At 41.0% G+C, this 26,132-nt stretch overlaps 1 protein-coding gene across 1 annotated transcript in view; it reads left to right on the top strand.

Moving 5' to 3' along the window:
• Positions 1-26,132, top strand: part of EXOC4 (exocyst complex component 4) — a 634,255-nt gene that overhangs the window by 558,491 nt on the left and 49,632 nt on the right. Inside the window, exons 16-17 of the mRNA XM_089676875.1 lie at positions 2,429-2,607; positions 16,982-17,141. Of these exons, the coding sequence (XP_089533001.1) occupies positions 2,429-2,607; positions 16,982-17,141 (339 nt within the window). The remainder of the gene's footprint in view (positions 1-2,428; positions 2,608-16,981; positions 17,142-26,132) is intronic.

Genomic DNA, 26,132 nt, shown 5'->3' with positions numbered 1-26,132 from the left:
CATTTGATCAGCACAGGGCCAAACAGCGCTGTCCAGACAGAGGGTCAGGGGTCATGCAGCCTCATAGGACAGTCTGGGGAGAATGGAAACTCCTCCTACAAGATTAACTAGTGCTCGACTGGACACTGATAGAAGTCACAAGACTGCTGATGAGAAAAGGTATTTAGCAGTTTATATTTACTAAAATAATTGCATTTCCGTGTTATGTGTACTGTGGGAGACCAGATATATTGACTGCAAGGTCCTGGGTTTAGTAACACTTTAATTAAAATCACCCTTTCAGGCTAGTCTTAGGACGTAGATTACTTTCACCTTAAGTCCATCAGGCTTTCCATTATGGAATTTTACAAAATGTAATGGTTTATCGGGGTCCTTCTTACGTATTTCACCCAAGTGTTCCCCGACTCTTACTCTCAACTGCCACTTTGTTTTACTTATATTTATCTTTATACTGGGGAATGTGATTATATAAATGGTGCTAGTCATTGAGCAGTTGATTAATTCTTTTATCTTGTATTATTTTTATTTTTGGGGTCAGAAAACATCAGAGTTCGATCTACGTAAGGGCATACCTGGCAATGGCCGCAGGGATACATCTCCTGGTTCTGGGGTATGATGACAACCGGAGTTTTCACAAATACCAAGTGCATTAGCAACTTCCCCAAATTTTGTGTCCTGCATGCCACCATTTTGGACTCAGGGGCAACAATTGCAGCTATAAATGGACAGCTGGTAAGGTCTTTCCAATGACTCTGGAGTACATCTCTTACCTTGCCCCATTGCATTCTATATTGAGTGATCAATCTTACCAGTCCCCCCTCATCTCGACAATCCTTTTTCTTTTGGTTGTAAAAGACCTTTCTGATCTCATGATGCTGCTATTTTACGTGCATTTCTGATTTGTGTGAATACCCTCTTTCTCTGAATCTCTGGTACAGTTGTTTCACTTCCTCTTGGTAATCAGACATCTTGGTGTAGTTATGTCAAATGCATAAGAACTGCCCCGTGGCAATGTCATTTTTAGGATGTACTAGATGGAAACTATCTGTGTGTAGCAGCATATTCACTGCTGTTTCCTTTCGATAAGTTTTTGTGACCAGTGTGTTACTTTCCACAATGATTTTTAAGTCCTATCAATGATGTCACTGCAAAACATGGCGGCGCTGGACGAAGCCCTGCCAGAAGAGAAGAGGATCTCAGCTGGACAACGCTGGATCTGCTGTGTGGGGGAGTATCTGAAATTTGCTAGACTAGAAGGGGAAGAGGAGCAATATTTACTTGTCCCCAGTATTATAACCCATGCTTCTCCGAATTTTAACTTTTACTGACTTTACTGGACAAGCATATTTATTACCTTGGCCTATAATGGATGCATTAGCTATTTCATATCTTTGATCTGTAATATCCCTGCATAAACTTTTCTACAGCCTTGATGCAGACCTAATAGTTACTAACACTTTTCTTTACAGTAACTTTAACTTTTTCTTTACATTAAACCCAAAAACAAGAATATGATATATTGCAACTTACCAATCCCAAAATGTGGTGGATGCATTAGTTTTCTTTCTAAGTCTTTTATTTTATTTTCACCTGGAGAGCCAGCACTAACATACTTCCTTTCTTAGAGTGTCTAAATGGAGAAGCAGCGGAGACGCCCGTGGACAATAGCATGTCAATCTTCCACGTGCATGTGTTGTACGTGTCAGTGATTGATTCATCAATAGTGAACCTCTTTCTTTCACTCATTTTTTCTCTCTTTTTCTCTATAATTATGTAATTACAAAAAAATAACATTGTTGTTCTGAACAATTTCACTTACACTTAACCGTTTGGGATAAAGGTTGCAGTCAGCATATTGAGTGCAGTTTGATGCATTTTTGCACGATACATTTCTATTACAAGTTCTATATAATAGGGAGGTCTATGAAAAGTTAATATAGGAAAGCGTCTCCAAAGCCTATGTGTAATGTTCCAGGCTGAGAGGCATCTGACATTTTGTGTGCGACCCGGAGGGTCAGGCTTTCATAAGAGATTTCTCTTTCTTAGTGCCTGAAATTAACAGCCTGAGCAGAGTATACTTTGAAGGCATCAATCACGGGCTCTATTTTTCAGGTGATCTTTGAAAAACTTCATGCAGGTAAATTAAAATCTGTCGTAGCGACATGGCTTGGGTTATGGAAAATGTGACCTCTGGAACGATGTCTTTAAAAGCAACTAAAATGAAATTCTCCTTAAGCTACAAAACATTAGCTGGACCTAATACTATGTTTTATGGGAAATAAGTGTTATTTTGTGCTGCTTGCATGATATTTGCAGCATTTAATAAAATTGTGAGAATGGCATTTGGAAGACAGCTGTTAAGAAGTCAGGAATGTAATACCCTGTAAAACATAATTCACTCACATTTCTATTGTTTGTTCTGTTTCAGAGTTCACTGCTTCCATTATCTCATTCCTTTGGCCAAGCAAGGGAACTATGCTATTGTAGCCAATGCAGAGAGCATGGACTATGATCCACTTGTTGTACGTCTCAATAAAGATATAAGTGGCATAGAAGAGGCTATGGGAGCCAGTCTACAGCAACACAAGTTCCAGTACATTTTTGAAGGTAAATATTTCCTGATTTTGTACTTAAAACAGTCACATTTAAAGAAATTGATTATAATTAAATATAAAACAATCTAAGTACAAACAATGGATAAGGTATGTACCATAATGTCACAGATGACGCAGCATGCTCAGGAGTGCTCTTGGATTCATTGAGGCGCACTGAAGGCACAAAACGACACAGGATGCTCTGGAGTGCACTGTAGTCCTGGGGCACACTGGGGTCATTAGATGACACAGGATGCTCTGGGGTGTGCTGTAGTATAAGGTCATACTGGGGTCACTAGGTGACACAGGATGCCGGGGGATGCACAGGAGTCAGTAGCTGACACGGTATGCTGAAGGGTGCACTGTTAAAACGGGGCACACAGGAGTCACTAGATGACACGTAGATGATCGGGGCTGCACTGGAATCAAAAGGTGCACAGGAGTCACTAGATGACACTAAAATGTTCAGGAGTGCACTGAGCACACTAGGAGTCATGGAGTACCCAGTCGCTTGGCCAGGGGACCGAGGAAGCACAAGGAATGGTAAAGTCCCTGGTCTTTATTTTCTCCTTATTTAATACAATTTAGTCCACAGTAATTAATACAGGGGTAGAGAAGACCAATTTTTTTTCCTGCCCAAGCTGGAAAAGAAGATTTGTGGATAAAGCCTTTTTTGGTATTTCTTGAAGGGAATATATTTGTCTTCTAGGAAGAGTAGTGCCAGGTATAAACTTGATGGAGCAATCGTAGTGTGTTGCAGTGGTGACTTATAGGAAATGGCTAGGTAATCCTTATAGTGAGACATTACAGAGGGGGTAACTTTGGAGATAGCCAATGGAAGAGCCTTAGCTGTCATGACCTTGGTGAGTCACAAATGACAGAAGGGCTCCAGGTAAGTAAGTGAGAGGAGAACTAGTTCAACAATGGGGAGTGTAGGTGGAACCAGGTAAAGGGTCAGGGATGAGCAGGAATGAGCATATAAGTAGCTTGTGGCCAAATGAAGAAGATGGCCTCAAGGTAAAGCATCCCTACAGACATCTTCACTGCTATGGTTCAAGAGTGGATGGGTCCAAAGGAAAGGATAGTGCCATTTATTGTGGAGATTCAAAGTTGACTCAAGGGTAACATTTTTGTCAGGGGAAATGAAAATCAAGTTGCCAATTGCTCAGGAATGTAGAAAGGCTTCCAGTTTGACAGTGGATTTCTTCAGATGCAGCTGCATGGGATTCGTGGAACACTGGGAAGCTGAATGACAAGAATGGGCCAGTTTGCCTCCCCTCAAACTTACCTAAAGTATAAACATACTTTTTATGAATTTTTCTTAAAGACACATTCCACCTTATGAGTAAAACAGTCCATGCAGGCAAGGGACCCTAGTATATTACAATGCACTTGGCCTATTTGCAAAATAGGATGTTTAATGCAATTGGCACACCTGTAGGCCTCTGCTGGCACCCCAAAGCCTGTCTTACAGTCAGGTCCATAAATATTGGGACATCGACACAATTCTAACATTTTTGGCTCTATACACCACCACAATGGATTTGAAATGAAACAAACAAGATGTGCTTTAACTGAAGACTGTCAGCTTTAATTTGAGGGTATTTACATCCAAATCAGGTGAACGGTGTAGGAATTACAACAGTTGGCATACGTGCCTCCCACTTATTAAGGGACCAAAAGTAATGGAACAGAATAATAATCATAAATCAAACTTTCACTTTTTAATACTTGGTTGCAAATCCTTTGCAGTCAATTACAGCCTGAAGTCTGGAACGCATAGACATCACCAGACGGTGGGTTTCATCTCTGGTGATGCTCTGCCAGGCCTCTACTGCAACTATCTTCAGTTCCTGCTTGTTCTTGGGGCATTTTCCCTTCAGTTTTGTTTTCAGCAAGTGAAATGCACGCTCAATCGGAATCCGGTCAGGTGATTGACTTGGCCATTGCATAACATTCCACTTCTTTCCCTTAAAAAACTCTTTGGTTGCTTTTGCACTATGCTTTGGGTCATTCTCCATCTGCACTGTGAAGTGGCGTCCAATGAGTTGTGAAGCATTTGGCTGAATATGAGCAGATAATATTGCCCGAAACACTTCAGAATTCATCCTGCTGCTTTTGTCAGCAGTCACATCATCAATAAATACAAGAGAACCAGTTCCATTGGCAGCCATACATGCCCACGCCATGACACTACCACCACCATGCTTCACTGATGAGGTGGTATGCTTAGGATCATGAGCAGTTCCTTTCCTTCTCCATACTCTTCTCTTCCCATCACTCTGGTACAAGTTGATCTTGGTCTCATCTGTCCATAGGATATTGTTCCAGAACTTTGAAGGCTTTTTTAGATGACGTTTGGCAAACTCTAATCTGGCCTTCCTGTTTTTGAGGCTCACCAATGGTTTACATCTTGTGGTGAACCCTCTGTATTCACTCTGGTGAAGTCTTCTCTTGATTGTTGACTTTGACACACATACACCTACCTCCTAGAGAGTGTTCTTGATCTGGCCAACTGTTGTGAAGGGTGTTTTCTTCACCAAGGAAAGAATTCTTCACTCATCCACCACAGTTATTTTCCATGGTCTTCCAGGTCTTTTGGTGTTGCTGAGCTCACCGGTGCGTTCCTTCTTCTTAAGAATGTTCCAAACAGTTGTTTTGGCCACGCCTAATGTTTTTGCTATCTCTCTGATGGGTTTCTTTTGTTTTTTCAGCCTAATGATGGCTTGCTTCACTGATAGTGGCAGCTCTTTGGATCTCATCTTGCAAGTTGACAGCAACAGATTCCAAATGCAAATAGCACACTTGAAATGAACTCTGGACCTTTTATCTGCTCATTGTAATTGGGATAATGAGGGAATAACACACACCTGGCCATGGAACAGCTGAGAAGCCAATTGTCCCATTACTTTTGGTCCCTTAACAAGTGGGAGGCACATATGCAAACTGTTGTAATTCCTACTCCGTTCACCTGATTTGGATGTAAATACCCTCAAATTAAAGCTGACAGTCTGCAGTTAAAGCACATCTTGTTCGTTTCATTTCAAATCCATTGTGGTGGTGTATAGAGCCAAAAATGTTAGAATTGTGTCCATGTCCCAATAGTTATGGACCTGACTGTATATACTGAGGCTGATGCATTGAGATTGACATTCGGACCTTTCTTCCTGTGATATTTGTGAGTAGCTGCATAGGCATCTCTCTGAGAGGCAAATCAGAGTACAAGGGCAGTTCAAGGTGGTGCTGGAAAGATGACTTGTCTGAGAGCGTTCCTAAAAGCAAATTTGTATTTGTAAATCCTGGGAGACCAGATTATTGAAATTAGTGGCAATCTCTTGTTCAGCCAGTTCATCCTTAATTTGCTCAAGCAAATCCTGCTAGTAATTTGATGATGTATAGCCTGAACACCAAGCCACAAATTGCCTCAAAATTTCAGTTGGCGGACTCAGGAGAGCGTTCTCCTGACTGTTTGTGGCACGGACACTCCGAATGACAGCAATCATTATCTTTAGCAGTGGAAAGAGGTATGATTGCAAAATGTGCACCATAGGTTGGACAGATATTGATGCCTTCATCACTCATGTGTAGGCAAGAGATTTAAAATCAAAGAACTATATAAAGATAACATAGGTAAAATACTATTTGGAGAAAAATTGCTTCTAAAATAGTCCCTGAATGACATCCATCTTATAATTATTAATATTAGTATTATTATACAGGATTTATTTAGTGGCAACAGTTTGTGCAGTGCTTTACAATAAAAAGGGAGAAATTGTGGTTACAATAAAGTTCAACACAGAAGGATTAGGAGGACCCTGCTCATGGTGCTTACAATCTAATAGGGAGTGGGAGGTGGTACAAAAGGTAACAGCTGTGGGGGATGAGGTGATGGCGGTGGTCAATGTACAATTTTTAGGTGGAGGCAGGGTAGGCTTCTCTGAATTAAGTTTTTTGGGAAGCCTAAAGGTGGATAGGGTAGGAGATAACTGGAGAAATTGGAGTAGGAAGTTCTAAAGGATTGGGGCAGTTCTGGAGAGGTCCTGGAGATGAGAATGGGAGGAGATGATGAAGCTAGAGAGAAGGGGGTCTTGGGAGGAGTGGACTGGACTATTTGGACGAGATGAGGTTTGTGGTGTAGCTGAGGGCAGGGTTGTAGATGGCTTTGTATGTTGTATGTAATATCTTGAATTTTATACGTTAGGCTAGTGGAAGCCAGCGGAGGGATTGGCATAGTAGAGCAGCAGTCACAGATTATTTAGTAAGGTGGAGTCTAGCAGCATTCATGATGGACTAGAGGGGGGGTAGCCTTTGTAGATGTAAGCCAGTGAGAAGAGAGTTGCAGGTGTCAAGATGCTAGATAAACGGGGTGAATAAGTTGTTTTGTGGTGTTAGTTAAGAATGGTTGAATTTTGGAAATATATGACTCCAAAGTGGGGAAAAAAAAGAAGGGTGGGACTTTATAGGTACCATCCACTGCACATTTGTATTTCAGAACATACCGCTTTCATCCTAATGAAGACTCTCTATGAGTTGAAACGTGTTGAGGTTCCAAGTTGCCATCTGAAGATTCTTCCTAAAAGGAACTTACATAATGCAGATAACCATTGATGTAGAGGGTTATTTATTGCTTCATGTATGAGAACTCTTTTTAAATCTTGTTAATAAAGCTATATGTTTTATTACAATTCTTTATGATTATTAGTACCTGTAAAGCCCCACCCTTCTTTTTTCCACTTTGGAGTCATGTATGTCTTATAGTATGTGGTACCATGACAGTGTTACTAGTCAGGATTTAGCATCAAATTTATTGTAAATTTTGGAAATGTTATGGTGGTTAAGGCCGCAAGATTTTGCCAGTGATGTGGGGCCCGAAAAAGAAATCGGACTCTAGGATTATAGGATTACACCTAGCACCCTGGCATGCATGGAGGTACCAATAGTTGTGCTATTGAACTCGATGGGGGGGGGGGGAGGAAGGATCAGAGAGGAGCTCTGTTTTAGTTTTTTAAGCTTGAGGAAGAAGTGTGACATTCATACGGATACAGTTAGGTCCATATATATTTGGACACAGGCACAATTTTAGATTTTTCAGGTATTTACCAAAACATATTCAAGCTATAGTTCTATAATGGATATGGGCTGAAAGTGCACACTCTCAGGTTTAATTTGAGGGTATGTACATCCGAATTGGAGGAAGGGTTTAGGAATTACAGCTCCTAAGATTAGCCGTCCCCCTTTTTCAAGGGACCAAAAGTAATTGGACAATTGAATCAAAAGCTGTTTCATGGCCAGGTGTGGGCTATTCCTTCGTTATTTCTTCATCAATTAAGCAGGTAAAAGGTCTGGAGTTGATTCTAAGTGTGGTATTTGCATTTGGAATCTATTGCTGTGAACCTACATCATGCATTCAAAGGAGCTGTCCATGCAAGTGTAACAGGCCATTGTAAAGCTTCAAAAGCGAAACAAATCCATCAGAGCGATAGCAGCAACATTAGGAGTGGCCAAATCAACAATTTGGTACATTCTGAGGAAAGAAGAACGCACTGGTGAGCTCAGCAACATAAAAAGGCATGAACATGCACAGAAGATAACAGTGGTGGATGATCGCAGGATCCTCTCTATGGTAAAGAAAAACCTACTCACAACTTCCAGACAAGTGAAGGACACTCTCCAGGAGGTGGGCGTATCATTGTCAAGTCTACAATCAAGAGAAGACTTCACGAGAGCAAATACAGAGGGTTCACCACAAGGTGCAAACCATTCATAAGCCTGAAGAATAGAAACGCCAAATTAGACTTAGCCAAAAAACATCTAAAAAAACCAGACCAATTCTGGAAAAGCATTCTTTGGACAGATGAAACTAAGATTAATCTGTACCAGAATGACAGGAAGAAAAAAGTGTGGATAAAGGTTGGAACAGCTCATGATCCAAAGCAAACAACGTAATCTATAAAACATGATGGAGGCAGTGTGATGGCATGGGCATTCATAGCTTCCAGTGATACTTCGTCTTTGATGTTGATGATGTGACAGAAGACAGAAGCAGCCGGATGAATTCTGCAGTGTTTAGAGATATACTATCAGCCCAGATTCAGCCAAATGTAGTAAAGTTGATTGGACGGCACTTCACAGTGGAGATAGACAATGATCCAAAATACACTGCAAAAGCAACCCAGGAGCTTTTGAAGGAAAAGTGGAATATTCTGCAATGGCCGAGTCAATCACCTGATCTCAACCCAATTGAGCATGCATTTCACTTGCTGAAGGGAAAACTAAAGGCAGAAAGACCCACAAACAAAGAACAACTGAAGACAGCTGCAGTTAGAGCATCATAAAGGAGGAAACCCTGTCTTTGGTAATGTCCATGGGACACAGACTTCGGGCAATCATTGCCAGTAAAGTGTAAGATAGTGGTAGTGAGCGCTTCTCTATAATAGCAGCTAGATCACTCAGGTAACCAAAAAAACCTTTTGCATAAACTAAACAGTAGTAAAGTGCAGCGCTAAATAAAATCAAATTAAGAACATAGTCCAAGCCCACACTGGAGATCCACGGAGGGGGCGGAGCCTAAACATGGCGGCGTCGGAGAGCACGATGTGAGTGCTCTCCGATAAACCTCCAAAACTAACCTCCGGAGACCCTCATGGAGTGAAGCCCTACCTGCTTGAGGAGGGCTCCAAGCGGGGAGAGACTGGCGCGGGGAGAGGAGAGCGGGCACGGACCTCCGGAAGGTGATCTCGCTGCGGAGACTCCAGTGCAGCTGTCGGGTTGCCGGGGAGACGAAGCAGGGCGGTGTGAGCACGCTGCTCGCCGCAAGGCATCACTGGGAGGCAGAGACGCCGGCCGGCTCCTTGTCAGAGCGGCAGCGACATGACGGCTCCCCCTGTGCTACAGGACTGGAAAGCCGTGCGGCCAGTGGAGGAGTGAAGCAGGAGAAAGGGACCAGCTGAGGAGGACCTCGGAGGGAAAGAGGAGGCTGGTTGGTGCTCTAATTAAATAAAGTGCTGCCGGCTTATAGTTGCCTGCATCCCCCTGGCCGGCTGTTTGATCCTGGGTCAGGGAGACCCATAAATATCAGGACATTTACTCTTCTTCCCCAAGACCATCCCCAAGGAGAGAGAATGGAGGTGGAAAGAAAGAAATAAAGTATCGGATACCCCGAGGAATCCCCCCCAGGACTGAGCAGCAGTGAAGGCCCTCCACATAAGCCTGGAACCACCGTCCTGAGAAGGGAAGGGTGAGTGAAAACTGTTGGGGGCTTATTGCATGGTGAACCCCTGAGTGATACAGGTGTCCAAGGGGTCAAAGAGGGGAGGATTCCCAGGGGATAGAAGAGAAGAAGAAAGGAGGCCCAGGTGTCCCAGGAGAGTAAAGGATATAGGAAAAATTGCAAGGCTATCAAGATATATAGAAGATATGAAGAACAAAGGTCCCAAGGGAGCAGGGCCCAAAGGGGCCCAAACAGGAACAATAAAGAAATTTACATCATATGGAAATACTACGCCAGAAAGGGCCCAAGGTGCAAAGGGGGAAATGGACACTAGTTCAGGAAATAGCCCTAGATTATCATGGAGCACGAACAGCAGCGGTAGCCAACAAATAGTGGAGGGCTTGGGAAAAAAAGAATTAGAAGGTGAACTACAATTACCAAATAAGAAGGAGATGGCAGAAATGTTTCAAAATCTGGAAAAAACGATAAAACATGAAATGACAGCTATTCGAAATGATTTAGGTCACCTTCTATTAAGAATGGAAGAAACGGAGGAGAAAGTTAAAATCCAGGCCCAGAAAATAGATAATTTAAGGGAAAGAATAAGCCAATTAGAAAATAACCAGAAAAAAATGATCTTTAGGATGGAAGTTCAAGAAAATAAAGAAAGAAGGAGTAATCTTAGAATACGAGGAATCCCAGAGACTGCTAAAGGGGAAATAGTATATGAACTAGTTAAAAAAACCCTAAACTCCATAAGAGATAAACCGGAATCTGATGGGATCGATTTGGACGGAGTGATTAGGGTAGGAAAGTTCAAACGGGCTAATGAGAAGGAAAGACCGAGGGACATAATTGTCCAGTTCCAAAATTTTGGGGCCAAAGACGAGATCTGGAAGAAGATCAAGGGAAGATCATTAATTAAGTGTGGAGACTTGACTATCCAAATCTATGCGGACTTAACAGTAGAGACCCTAAGGAGAAGGAGATCCCTGAAACCCCTGTTGGAGCAAATGAGAAAACAGAATGTGCAGTATAGATGGGGTACCTCAGCATTTCTGATTGGCTGGAAAAATGGGGTCACAGCGTATCTGAGATTTCCGGATGAATTAAGAGATTTCTGTGATAGACTGGACTTGCAAAGAATGGAGATACCTGGGTGGGAAGAAGAAAAAGAAGATATAGGAAACATAAATGTTATAAGAAAAGAGGACTGGCAACAGGTCGGGCTGAGGGGGGCCCCAGGGGTGGAGGGGGAGGAGAGGGAGAATTAAGTAGAAAATGAATTTTTTTTTTTTTTTCCTCTTACTTCTCTCTCTCGCCTCTGGCCTTCCCCCTCCGGATGCTGAGACCTGCTTGGAGGCTCCGATTAAGGCAGGGAGGTAAAGAGTAAAGACTCTTGTTGAATCTAGATGACAGAGAGAGGGAATCGGGGCGGCTGGAGGAGAGGTGAACCGTACATAGGTGGAGCTGATGCCCCAAATTTTAAATCAATGGTGGAAATGGACCCACAAATGATTTGTAGGCAGTTTATAGGCCTAAAAACGGGTAGGGGAAAAAGAAGGGAGGATGAGAGGGGTGGTTGGGGGGGGGGGGGGATGAGAGTTGGGTGGGAGGAAGGGAGGGGAGGAGGTATTGGGTCAATACTCTGCAGGACAGAAGGGATAAAGAGGAAGAGGCAATCTGGAAGAGAGATGGACTTAATTGGGAAAGATGGAAGAATTACAGTTTATAACCTATAATGTGAACGGGCTGAGTTGTCCAGGGAAGAGATTTAGGTAGTTTAATGAGTTACATCACAGGGCTACGTCAGTGGTATTTTTACAGGAGACGCATTTTGAGATAGAGGCAAACGTGAAATTGAAATCCAAATACTATCCAACATGGTACTATGCAGATTCTCCAATTAAAAGAGCAAAAGGGGTTGCAATAGGTTTGGCAAAGAACATGAGATTTGAGTTGGAGGATAGAAGAACCGACCCGGAGGGGAGGTTCTTATTTTTAAAAGGTAGACTTCAGGGGATTGAGTGTACTTTAGCCAATATATATTGTCCCAATAAAAACTCGGAGAAGTATATGAAGAGCTTGTTGAAAAAATTAATGGACTTTAAAAAAGGGCGCTTGATAGTAGCTGGAGACCTAAACTTTTGTATGGACCCACAAAAGGATAATACCTCTCCTGTGCAAAGAGAGGGGAGTAGGTCTCTGAGAGCTTTGAAAAAAGTGATGCATGAATATCAACTAGTGGATACCTGGAGAATAATGCATATGAAAGACAGAGACTATACCTTCTTCTCTAATGCACATGAGATATACTCGAGATTAGATTACATCTTAATAGAACATCAACTAATAGATCATCTGGTAAAAATTGACATAGAGACAAGGACGTTCTCGGATCACGCTCCGGTCGTGATGAAGTTGAGATGGGGAAGAAGGTGGACGGGAGGATTAGGGTGGAGGTTAAATGAGGTTCTTCTTCTGGATGAGGATGTAGTTCAGAAAATCGAGAAAGAGATTAAGGTATACTTTAAGGAGAACGAAACAGAGGAAGTATCGATAGCTACAGTCTGGGAAAGTCATAAGGTATTCATAAGAGGAATCTTGATTGCGGCTGGAGCAAGGAAGAAAAAGGAAAGAAGAGAGAGGGTCAGTGGGCTCTTAAAAGAAATATTGGACTTGGAGCAGATCCATAAGAAGAAAATAACAAAAGATACGAGACAGAACTTACTGGATAAAAAAGAGGAGCTAGAGAGGTTGATGGATGAGGAGAAGAGAAGAGTATATAACAGGGTTTTGAACGAGAGGTATAGATGGGGAGACAGACCAGGAAGATATCTAATGAGAGCTTTGAATAAAAAGAAAAATAGGAATTATATAGAAAAGATAAAAAGTTCAAAGGGGGAGCTGGTCCACTCAAATAAAGAGATTATTAAAGTGTTTACGGAGTATTACAAAAAGTTATATAATATTAGCCCCCAAGACCCTCTAAAAGAAGCCCAAGAGGGAATTAAGAAAAAAAAGAAGACATACTTAAAAAATGCGGGATTACCAAAACTAAGTGAAGCACAGTTGAACTCCCTAGACGTAGAAATCTCCCAGGAAGAAATTAAAATAGCATTAAGAAGTACAGGAGGGGGAAAAAGTCCAGGTCCGGATGGCTATACAGTTAGGTACTATAAGAAATTTAGTGAAGTATTGTTACCCAAGCTGGAGAAATATATGAATGCTCTGGGAGGTGGGATGGAAGTGAGGAGAGAATCCCTACAGGCACATGTAGTACTTATTCACAAGGAGGGTAAGGACCCATCGCAGTGCTCCAGCTATAGACCTATCTTACTATTGAACACAGACACTAAACTGTATGCAAAGGTGTTAGCAAACAGGTTGAGAGATCTGATGCCTGAATGGATCCACGGAGATCAGGTGGGCTTTGTACCGGGGAGAGAAGGTAGAGATAACGGCTTGAGAACCCTGATGCTTATTCAGAAGAGTAGAAGAGGGAAAGCCCCGGTGGTGCTCTTGTCAATTGATGCGGAGAAGGCATTTGATAGAGTGGACTGGGGCTTTATGATGGATAACTTAAAAGTGTTGGGGATAGGAGATAGAATGCGAGAGTGGATAAGTAAACTATATAGGGAGCCTACTGCAATCATCACGGTAAATGGGGAGAGATCAGAACCCATTGGAATGTCAAATGGTACAAGACAGGGCTGTCCTCTGTCCCCCCTGCTATATGTATTGTCACTCGAACCTCTGTTGTCAATAATAAGAAATAGTGGATCGGTAAAGGGAATTCAGATAGAATCCATAGAACATAGAGTAGCGGCCTTTGCGGACGACTTATTGTTCTACGTGGGGAATCCCCGAATAACTCTCCCAAATATAATGAAGATTCTGAAGGAGTACGGTGAACTATCAAATTTAAAAATTAATCCAACGAAAACAGAGATCCTGAATATTAATATATCAAAGAATGAAAAAGAAAAATTACAAAAAGAATTCCCCTTTATATGGAGAGAAAAAGAGATAAAATACCTAGGAATAAAACTCACTACCTCATCTAAGCATTTGTATAGATTAAACTATATCTCTTTGATAAATGAGATCAGGGAAGATTTAAAAAGACTAGAAGGAGGAAATCCATCCTGGATAGGACGTATAAACTTAGTCAAAATGGTAATTATGCCTAAAATACTGTATAGATTTCAAATGGTACCAATTAAAATTCCAGAAGCCTTCTTTAAGATAATGAAAAAAATGTTAACGAGATACATATGGAAGAATAAAAAACCTAGAATAGCATATGAAACATTGAGTAGGACTAAAGAGAAAGGGGGATTGGGTTTACCAGATGTCAAGAGATACTATAAAGCAGTGGTTTTGGCAAGAATATATGACTGGACATTTAACCATAAGGGGAAAAGTTGGGTAACAATTGAAAATGATCTTAGTGGCATTAGATTGAGTCAGATGATATGGGTCCCACCACAGTTCAGGGGAACCAAAGAAAGCACAAGTATTTACACTTTAAATGTTTTTAGGGTATGGGACAATTTACATAAAAATATGAAATGGGAATTTAATTCAATATTAATGCCTCTCACGAATTCTGAGTACTTTCCTCCGGGAAAGAACAAGATATCGGGGAGATGGTTTAGAAAGGAGGATACCCAACTGAGAGATGTATTGGTGGAGGGGGAATTGAGATCACTTAAAGAGTTAATAGAGAAGAAGGGAGACATTTTTATTAGAATGGATGAGTGGAAATACCATCAATTGAAAAGTTTTATTGGAAAACTACCGAAACCTTTGAGAATAAAACAGGAGTGGAATATGTTTGAAAGGTTGTTGGAGACACGAAGGGATGGGAAACACGGTATTTCAAAAGTGTATAGAATACTCACAGAATTAGACACAAACACAAAGTTAAACTTTATGACAAAATGGGAAAGAGATATGGGAGTTGGGTTTGATGAAGATAGACAGAGAAAGATGTTTAGATTGATACACGATAATGTTAGTATGAGAGAGGTGGAGGTTAATTATAAGTGTGTGACACGATGGCACATCACACCGAGTGTAGAACACAAGATGAATGGGGAAAGTTCAAATATGTGTTGGAGAGGATGTGGAGATATAGGCACGGTGTTTCACATATGGTGGGAATGTCCGAAAATCCAGGCTTTTTGGAAGACAATAGTCAAGTTGATTAAAGAAATAACGGAAATTGACATAGGATTAGACCCAACGACGTGTCTCCTACACAATGTGGAGACATCTGTAAATAAATATAAAGATTCAGGTATTTGGTACTTCTTGAATGCGGCGAAAGGGCTGATACCCAAGTTTTGGCGGAAAGTCGAGGTACCGAAGGAGGTGGACTGGATTAACAGAGTAAACCAGATAGGTAGAATGGAAAGATCATATCATATGCAGGAAGATAGAATGAGAGTTTATCTCAGGAGATGGGAAAAGTGGGAAAGAGCAGGATTGAAAGAGAAATATAGGAAAACATGAACAACGATGTTAACAAAAAATTAAAAAGCCTCAAGAGAATAGAATGGGTTAGAGTCTGCAGAGGGGGAGGAGAGGTGGGAGGGAGGGGTAGTGGGATGGGAAAGAAAAGAGTTTTTAGTAAGGGAAAGGCAGAAATGTTATAAATGTCTATCTGTATGAGAATTACTTCCCTTTTTGAGTTTTTGTATTAACATGAAAAATTTAATAAATATTTAAATTAAAAAAAAAAAAAGAACATAGTCCAATGCACTATGTAATTAAACAGTTCATAGTGTCAGTAAATGTATCTTTCTTGCGGTATTCCAAGAATGAAAGAATAAATGAGCAAATTATGCGCTTACCAGAAGCCCGTTGGACATGCGCATTAAAGTATCCAAAGCCAGGGGCATCAAGGTAATGTGGTATGCATCCGGGGCATCCGTCTCCAAGTGGACAGCTCAGCAGTAGCTGGATGGTGTGTGTTCCAGAGGCCTCCTTTAAGGATTAGTAGGGTCAGCCACCTCCTTGCTGTTCCTTCACATGTGTGTTTCTCTATAGGTGAGCACAGAGAAACACACATGTGAAGGAACAGCAAGGAGGTGGCTGACCCCACTGATCCTTAAAGGAGGCCTCTGGAACACACAGCATCCAGCAACTGCTGAGCTGTCCACTTGGAGACGGATGCCCCGGATGCATACCACATTACCTTGATGCCCCTGGCTTTGGATATTTTAATGCGCATGTCCTATGCGCTTCTGGTAAGCGCATAATTTGCTCATTTATTCTTTCATTCTTGGAATACCGCAAGAAAGATACATTTACTGACACTATGAACTGTTTAATTACATAGTGCATTGGACTATGATCTTAATTTGATTTTATTTATTTAGCGCTGCACTTTACTACTGTTTAATTGCCAGTAAAGGATTCTCAACAAAATAATGAAAATTAACATTTTATTTGTTATATTCATTTGTCCCATTACATTTCAGCCCCTGAAATGCAGGGACTGTGTATAAAAATAAGTGCAGTTCCTTAAATTTTTACTTGATATTTATGTTCAACCCCTTGAATTAAAGCTGAAAGTCTGCAGTTCATATTCATTTGGATTGTTTTGTTTTAATTCATTCTGGTGGTATACAGAGCCAAAAGTATGAAAATTGTGCCTGTGTTCAAATATATATGGACCTAACTGTATGCCGCCCAGGAAAATTAGTGATATGTGAGTTAATTGAGGGATTTATAATGGTTAACCATCTTTTCTGATAGATGGTAGGCATCAATAATCCTTTTTCCCAACTATTTTTCTGGCTGAAAAAAAGCAGTGCTTGGCGTGTCAAATCCATGTAGAGGTAACGTGCAAACTTTGTCTGCCACTGACAGACAGTCATTCTCTTTTCTTTGGAGAAAAAAGAACAAAGGTCACAGCTCATTTGTAACACCTATTTGACAAACTAAAAATATTGGAGCAGTACAACAATACAAAATATTATATACAGCGAAATTACAAAGCTTGCTTTGTGTGCAATGTTTTGACAATGTTATTCAATAATTATAAAAAATGTAAATCACTTGATGCATGCAGAAATTACATGGTGAAAACGCACATTAATGTTCAACTTATTTTACTATAGCCCTCTACTGTGAGGCTTACTATGAGATTTTATATTTCCTTCAGGTTTAGGTCATCTGATTTCTTGCATCCTCATAAATGGAGCCCAGTACTTCAAGCGCATCAGTGAATCTGGGATCAAGAAAATGTGCAGAAATATTTTTGTCCTCCAGCAGAATCTCACCAATATCACGATGTCTCGTGAAGCAGATCTGGATTTTGCAAGGTAGATTAAAAGCTTTTTCTTTTTTTTTGTTTAATATACTTACTATGTGGATGCCAACATTTTTCTGCGTTTGAGAAAATTCTATCAACTCCTTTTAATAGTGGGTATTTGCTAAAAGTAAAAGTTAACTTTTCTCTTCCTTTTGCTATTGTTATGTTGATTGCTGCATACATGTTAAGTGTGTTACCCTAATGCATTCTCTACATTAAAAAATGCCCCAGTACCTTTCTCTGTCTTTGAGGACATGGATCACCTGCTGATGGCATTGTGGTTCCCAGAGCCAAAGGGCGCAGTTCTGGTGGCCACCAGCTGGTTTCTTCCAGCAGATCTCAGTGATTAGGCTCCACCTGATGCTGGCTGCTGGAAAGGAATATAATTCCTCCCTTCATTTTTAGCTGTGCCTCAGTGTTCTGCCGTTGAGCTGCTTCCCTGCCTGATCCTGTGTTCTGTACCTTGCATCCAGTACACTGCATCCTTCATTCAGTACCTTGTATCCTGTTACTTCATTTCTGCTCCCCTTGTTCCCTGTCCTGATCATGCCTTGTTTATGTGTGCTTCCCTCCATTTTTACATAGTGTATTATAGTTGGGTTGTTGATTTAGATTTGCTTCCCTGACACATATATTTATTTACTTTTGCCTTGTTTATGGTCTGTTGGTGTAGGATGGGTGTTGTGTGCATTAACACACTTTGTTTCAATCATATTATGTCTGATTTCATTTTCTTTAAGTGTAGTCCACTGATCTGGTCATTGCTGCTACCACTGGATACCTGCATTTGGTATCCCTTACCGTGCCCCCTTACCTGCTTTCCATGTTGTAGGTTGCAGAGGAGGGTACTGAGAGCAGCAAAATAATAGGCTTAGCTGGCTGGGAGCATGTGCACATGGGGGTCTTCTTAGCACCTGGCTAATTAAGGAGACAGCCACAAACAGGCAGTGGGTTCCAGTGACTTGTAGACTGCAGGAGATCAGAGGAGGGACTTTTAAAAAGGAAGAATCAGTCTATTATGTACTTTTGAGCCTACTCTTCAAAACGTGAGAAAAGGTAAGTGTTTCATATCAATTTAACCATTCCTAGAAATGATTAAGAAGACAAGACCAGCCTTCCCTTGTTTCAGATATGTTCTTCCATAGGGACTTGAAAGAATGCTACACTGGTAAATATAATCCCAATTGTATTCAGTTATTTTTGTGTCTTGTGGTCTTCTTGCTGTTGGATGTTTCTAAAATACCTGCTGATTCAAAAAAGCATCAGCTCTATTCCACAGCTTTTCCAGATCTTCACATCCCTTGTCCTATTATGGTAGCAAAGCCCAGCAATCTTTTGGTGGGACCTTATTCCCAATACTTGCACACACTCCCTTCAGTGCCAAAACTGTAGGTAAAGCCAGATATGAAGAATGGTAAACTGCATGCATTGTCCAAAAGATTACCTTGCACTACTTTTTTTTTTTATTACATGTAAACACTTTCAAGGCACATACACTATATTGCCAAAAGTATTGGGACGCCTGCCTTTACACGCACATGAAATGTAATGGCATCCCAGTCTTAGTCCATAGGGTTCAGTATTGAGTTGGCCCACCCTTTTCAGCTATCACAGCTTCAACTCTTCTGGGAAGTCTGTCCACAACGTTTAGGAGTGTGTCTATGGGAATGTTTGACCATTCTTCCAGAAGCGCATTTGTGTGGTCAGGCACTGATGTCGGACACGAAGGCTTGGCTTGCGGTCTCCTCTCTAATCCTCCCAAAGGTGTTCTGTTGGGTTGAGGTGCAGGCCTGTCAACTTCCTCCACCCCAAGCTCACTCATCCATGTCTCTATGGACTTTGATATGTGCACTGGTGCGCAGCCATATTGAAACAGGAAGGGGCCATCCCCAAACTGTTCCCACAAAGTTGGGAGCATGAAATTGTCCAAAATGTCTTGGTGTTCTGACGCTTTAAGAGTTCTTTTTACTGGAACTAAGGGGCCAAGCCCAACCCCTGAAAAATAACCCCACACCATATTCTCCCCTCCACCAAACTTTATACTTGGCACAATGCAGTTAGGCAAGTACCATTTTCCTGGCAACTGCCAAACCCAGACATGTCCATCAGATTGCCAGACAGAGAAGTGTGATTCGTCACTCCAGAGAACACGTGTCCACTGCTGTAGAGTGCAGTGGTGGCTTGCTTTACACCACTGCATCTGACGCTTTGTATTGGTCTTGGCAATGTAAGGCTTGGATGCAGCTGCTCGGCCATGGAAACCCATTCCATGAAGCTCTCTACGCACTATTGGTGTGCTAATTTGAAGGCCACATGAAGATCTTTAACTATTGGAGGTCTTTAGCTATTGACTCTGCAGACAGTTGGCGATTTCTGCGCACCGTGTGCTTGAGCATGCACTGACCCCGCTCTGTCATTTTACGTGGCTTACCACTTCGTGGCTGAAATGCTGTTGTTCCCAGTTGCTTTCACTTTGTTATAATACCACTAACAGGTGACCGTGGAATATTTTAGTAGCAAGGAAATTTCACGGTTGGACTTATTGCACAGGTGGTAACCTATCACGGTACCACGCTTAAATTCACTGAGTTCCTGAGAGCAACCCATTCTTTCACAAATGTTTGTAGAAGCAGTCTGCAGGCCTAGGTGCTTTATTTTATACACCTGTGGCCATGGAGGCGATTGGAACACTTGAATCCAATGATTTGGAGGGTGTACCAATACTTTTGGCTATAGTGTATGTCAAATACTGTTGTTTCTTATACATTTACAAAGACATCCTTAATCAGAAAAGCAGTGAAATGTGAACTGGTAGATTTCAAAGTATAGTAACCCATAGCAAGCAGTTTGTTGTAGTCATACAAGAGAGCTTAAGTGAATTTGAGGGCAAACATACGCAATACATTACCCACATTTTTGGTAAAATATAAAAGACGATGTTGCACTGAGTAAATAGTTACCCAGCATGTCAAACTTAAATTTGTGTTCGCCCGTGAAATAGCAACAAACTTCAGTACTGTATATTTTCTATAGGGGGCACTTCAAAAACCCTTACAGGTCATCAATTTAGCATCATGGAGGAGGTCTTGTGTTAGAATTATTGCTCTCACTCCGGCGTGAGCAGCGATATGTAACATGTACAGTTGTGTTCAAAATAATAGCAGTGTGTTGAAAAAAGTGAATAAAGCTCAAAATCCTTCTAATAGCTTTTATTTCCATACACACAAATGCATTGGGAACACTACACATTCTATTCCAAATCAAAATGAAGAAAAATAGATCAAATTTGTGTTGTTCCTCTAAAAAAATTGAAGAAAAGTGAATATTAGACGGTTCAAAAAAATAGCAGTGTTTGTATTCTTTACAAACTCAAACATTCCCTATATAAACTGAAAAATGTTTAAAGATTTTGCTTTCCTTTGTATCACTTAATGAATATTTGGTTGCATAAGCACTGTTTCTGAGAACTGCTGTACATCTGTGTTGCATGGAGTCAACCAACTTCTGGCCCCTGTGAACAGGTATTCCAGCCCAGGATGATTGGACTACATTCCACAGTTCTTCTCTATTTCTTGGTTTTGCCTCAGAAACAGCATTTTTGATGTCACCCCACAAGTTTTCTATTGGATTAAGATCCGGGGATTGGGCTGGCCACTCCATAACGTCAATCTTGTTGGTCTGGAACCAAGATGTTGCACGTTTACTGGTGTGTTTGGGGTCGTTGTCTTGTTGGAACACCCATTTCAAGGGCATTTCCTCTTCAGCATAAGGCAGCATGACCTCTTCAAGTATTCTGATGTATTCAGACTGATCCATGATCCCTGGTATGCGATAAATAGGCCCAACACCGTAGTATGAGAAACATCCCCATATCATGATGCTTGCACCACCATGCTTCACTGTCTTCACAGTGTACTGTGGCTTGAATTCAGTGTTTGGGGGTCGTCTGACAAACTGTCTCCGGCCACTAGACCCAAAAAGAACAATCTTACTTTCATCAGTCCACAAAATGTTGCGCCATTTCTCTTTAGGCCAGTCAATGTGCTGTTTGGCAAATTGTAACCTCTTCAGCACGTTTTTTTTCCAACAGTGGGACTTTGCAGGGGCTTCTTGCAGATAGCTTGGCTTCACATAGGCGTCTTCTAATTGTAACAGTACTCACAGGGAACATTACACCTTCTTTCATCTTCCTGGAGCTGATTGTTGGCTGAGTCCGTGCCATTTTGGCTATTCTTCTATCCATTCGAATGGTAGTTTTTCGCTTTCTTCCACGTCTTTCAGGTTTTGGTTGCCATTTTAAAGCATTTGCGATCATTTTAGCTGAGCAGCCTATCATTTTCTGCACTTCTTTATATGTTTTCCCCTCTCCAATCAACTTTTTAATCAAGGTACGCTGTTCTTCTGAACAATGTCTGGAACAACCCATTTTCCTCAGAATTTCAGAGAGAAATGCACTGTAACCAGCATGTACAACATTTGCTGCCTTCCTTCCTTAAATAAGGGCAATAATTGCCACCTGTTTTTCAAAGAATGAATGACCTCACTAATAGAACTCCACACTGCTATTATTTTGAACATGCCGCTTTCAATTAGTGATTCAATTACACAGAATCAGCAGTATGCATGTCATGACTGTTGGGTCTGTTGGATTTCTATTACTCTACTGCACCTGCTAGTAAATTATTTGCCATGTAGAAATATCATTTCTACCAAAAACAGTGATTGATCAGGTTAGTGATGTCTGACTGCTATTATTTTGAATATGCCCCTTTCAATTAGTGATTCAATGACACAGAATCAGCAGCATGCATGTCATGACTGTTGGGTCTGTTGGATTTCTATTACTCTACTACACCTGCTAGTAAATTATTTGCCATGTAGAAATATCATTTCTACCAAAAACAGTGATTGAACCAGTTAGTGATGTCTGACTGCTATTATTTTGAACATGCCCCTTTCAATTAGTGATTCAATTACACAGAATCAGCAGCATGCATGTCATGACTGTTGGGTCTGTTGGATTTCTATTACTCTACTACACCTGCTAGTAAATTATTTGCCATGTAGAAATATCATTTCTACCAAAAACAGTGATTGATCCGGTTAGTGATGTCTGACTGCTATTATTTTGAACACAACTGTATATCGCAATTCATGTTTTCGCGTGTAGGGGCCCCCGGCTCGTGTTTATATTCATACGTGCGTATATGTGGGGGGCTTCAAAATTTTTCTGTAATTTGTAAAGTTATTTAGAATCATTCAAGTTGCAAAATGATACAAAATATCCCTGGTAGTAAAGGGGTTAAGGTATGGCTACTTAAAAAAGGGTAGCTGTATTTCTGCAGGCAGTTAGAAATAGACAATTAGAAATAGTGTGAAAATATGGAACCAAGTGTCCCAAACGTCTGCAAAGTCTAAAGTAACTGGCAAAAACCCATTGCTATTAAGCAGACAGGAAACTGTCTTTTTTTTAGTTTGTTACTTAGTCCGCAGCTTTATGCTGACAGTGCAAATGAGCAAAGCTTTGCTGACACCTCGGTATATGGGTTAACAGTGTTCTCAATGCCTGGGCCTGATTATGTGTATACAGCAAAATCTGCAACAATAGCTTTTCCATGAATCGATGTTCAAAAGAAAAACTTATGGCCATTTGCAGGGCACATGACAGCACAGCAATTTTAACCACTTAGTTACAAAATTGGGTCTTTCGAACATTAATATATAACACATGTTGAAGACCAAGACCAATCTGGAAACAGTACCAATGTGTGCATTTTTACTTGAGTGTCTTTGAAGCAAAGTATTTTTTACATAACTGATCAGTTTAACCAGTTCAGTGTCACTAATGAAAACTAAATAATTTGAAGAACCTGAAATCATTTGCTGAATATATATATATATATATATATGTAATTTTTTTTATTATTATTATTTTAAGTACAACTGTTGTCACAGATGGGTATTTGCTACAAAGCAAATTTTCCAAGTAAAAAAAGTAGTAAAAGTTAGAACTGGAGTACAGGCATAAAATCCCAGTGAGTTCTACTAATAGTAATGTTTGCAATAAACAAGCTGCTATCAGGTAGAACCAAACCAAAATTATCTTCAGACATGTAACTAATCAACTTACTTTTAGAAACGTCTTTAAAATTCATAAAGTTGAAACAGTGCATATTATGAAGGTCTGAAAGATATTGATAAATAATGACCCTCTCCCCTTCTATTTAGGCTGGGCTCAATCCCCCACGCTTTGCCTGAGCAAAAGCTAGTGTTCCCAGCACCAGGTTTATTTCCAATGGTTCCCTGTGATTCCTATTGGAGAAGTTTCCCAGTGTTTCCTCATGTTCCTGGCTTCCTAGAATATTCTTCGTGACTCCAAGATTCCTCATGCCCCTGGATTCCTGAGAATATTCCAGGTTACCTTACCTCTAGTTTCAGTTTATCCATATATTACCAATGTCACAACCAGTGCAGTGCATAGAAGCAGCATGTCATAATTCACAGTGACACTAATTATTATTATTATTATTATACAGTATTTATAAAGCGCCAATAGTTCGCTCAGCGCTGTACATTACAAAGGGGGACAGAACATGTGACAGAACAATACCAATACAATGTGATACACGAGGGGTTCGAGGGCCCTGCTCTTTCGAGCACTAATGACTCATTATTAGTGAGCATCAACCTCAAGCAAAGTGACAGCATCCACTGTGTACTCTTGACTTGTGGAATTGGTTTGCCCATCTCTAGATGACTGACTGTTCTAGCTATGCAGAACATATGCTGGAAAAATTTGCTGTTGTATTTAATAGGAAAATCGATGGCAAACAGAAGGAAGCAGATCTACAGCAATCAAATGGCAAGCAGCCAAAATGTTTATTGCAGAGATATTACAAAGTGGATATGCTCTTAACCCCTTTTTAACGAGAGCATTATCAAACTTTTGTGCAAGTTTGCAGGTTCCACTGATAAAAACTTTATTTAAATAAAAAATACACTTTTTTAACTTTGTCTTTCTTCTGTAAACATAACATTTCTTAGTCCAGTACATAATCATGGTTATATGCAGTCACCTTGAGGTGATTGGACACTGGAAAAAATGTAAGCTGCAGGGACATTGCCTCCTTCTCTTAGCGTGGCTTAGTTTTTTTTTTTTTGCTACTGTCCACAGGTGATGGACCTCTCCTCTCTGCTGAGAGAAACTTAACTCTTTCCTGCAGGATGGTTCTCCTGTCATGATTCCTGGTTGCACCATAGCCACTGCAGCTTCTTCTTCAGCATCCAGATTGGCTGACTCCTTGGGGGACCATACCAGGACCCCCTTGGATGAAAATATGTGGCTAGCCTGTAATGTTGCTTCTGGCGTGGTGAGTACAGGGTTCGCACACTTTGCGTTCAGAGCTGTTGTATTGGTTTCAGTGGAGCATGTGCGGCGACACTTTAAATGGTGTATAAATAGGAAAAGTCCATTGCCTTCTATATAGCAATTATAGAAAGGTGCTGTGATAAAATGGCAGATGGTACTGGCAAGACATAATGGTGTTTTGTAGCCATGTATGGGAACTCACTCTTTTTTGACAAAAGTCTTTCATATGGGGAGGCTTCACTGGACATGTGATTGCCTTCCTCTTTCTGTGCGTTTCCAGTTGGCATCAGCAATGCTCCTTCCACTGTACAGCACAGTAATTCCTGGATATATACCTGGGTACAGCAGCCTAGAGTGCCTGGCACAGTTTAACGCTTCCAAAGTCCAGTTCTGGAACAAACTTTTCTCTGAAGACATAGTCCTCCAAGCTAGCCAAGTGTGCTATCAAGCCCTCCTCTCAGTAATGGGGTGCCCCAGCTATTCAGACCGGGAGGGGGTATCTATCGTTTGGTCCCAGAAAATCTCAGATGTTTGGATCCAGTGTGTATCATTTCCAGGGACTACGAACTAGAGTTTCATACTCTGCCTCCTCTCCATTTTACTGTTGTTCAGCAGCTTTTCTGTCAGTGGATCATTGCCCCTGTTCCGCATGAGGAACACTTTTAGGGTTTATACTGCTGTTCACAGTTTCCAAGCCAAATGGAGGAGTTCAGCCCATTCTGGATCTGTAAACTCTTAAATTATTCCTATGGATTCAAAAGTTTCCATGCAGTGAGGTTGATCTCGCTAGCTTCTATAAACATTCAGGATCCTTCCTTGCATATTCCTATCTCCTCATGAGATGGGAATGTGCAAAGAAACCATAGGAGCTCTGGGAAAGCCCATCTAGTGCTTCGACCACATATCTCAGGTGAGCCTGCGTCATCCGCAAGGGTTATCTGTTTGTATATTCCAGCTGATCACACATGATCCTCTCTATTGCTACAGCCTGTTGCCCCCGAGGCTGATTAATGTGTAGTGCTCTAAGATCAGACTTGGGGGCTAGTGGATGTAGCAGTAGAGAGCTTTATGAGTGATCAGCTGGAAATAGACAATTATATTCCCCTAGTGGATGAAGCAGGCTCACCTGAGGCATGGGGTTTTCAGCAAAGCTCTGATGGTGAAAATGGGTTTTGCTGCGTGCTAATGACAGGTCACAGTGCTTTGGATTGCCCAGCAGGGAAAGAACAAGCAGGGTCAGGTAACCAATGAAGCAGATAAGGAATAAGCAGAAGCATAGTAGAATAAAAAAGCCAAAAATTTAGTAACAAGTAGTAACTGAATAGGATCAGACGGAAGCAAATTCAATTAACAAGCCAAGGGTCAATGACAAATGGTAGCGAAGTTAAGAGCAGCAGCAGGTATGCATGGAGCAAGATATCGGCTGGAGAGAGCACAATAAGCAGACAAACAGGAACTGCAGACACATGGCTTAAATCAGGAAGTTCATGGGAGGAGCAAAGACATTTTAGTTTCTTTAGGTTTACCTTACTAAATCCTGTCTTTTTCATCTATATTAAATTCATGTAAACCGTATAAAATTACTGGTTTTCCTGCAGAAAACATTTTCTAGTATCAGCTTGTTTGTAGATA

This window comes from Staurois parvus, unplaced genomic scaffold (genome assembly GCF_062004578.1).
Source record: "Staurois parvus isolate SC_StPar_1 unplaced genomic scaffold, SC_StPar_1.0 ptg000175l, whole genome shotgun sequence".
NCBI classification, from domain to species: domain Eukaryota; kingdom Metazoa; phylum Chordata; class Amphibia; order Anura; family Ranidae; genus Staurois; species Staurois parvus.
The sequence above is the reverse complement of the archived record's forward strand: the minus strand, read 5'-3'. Positions and strand labels throughout refer to the sequence as shown.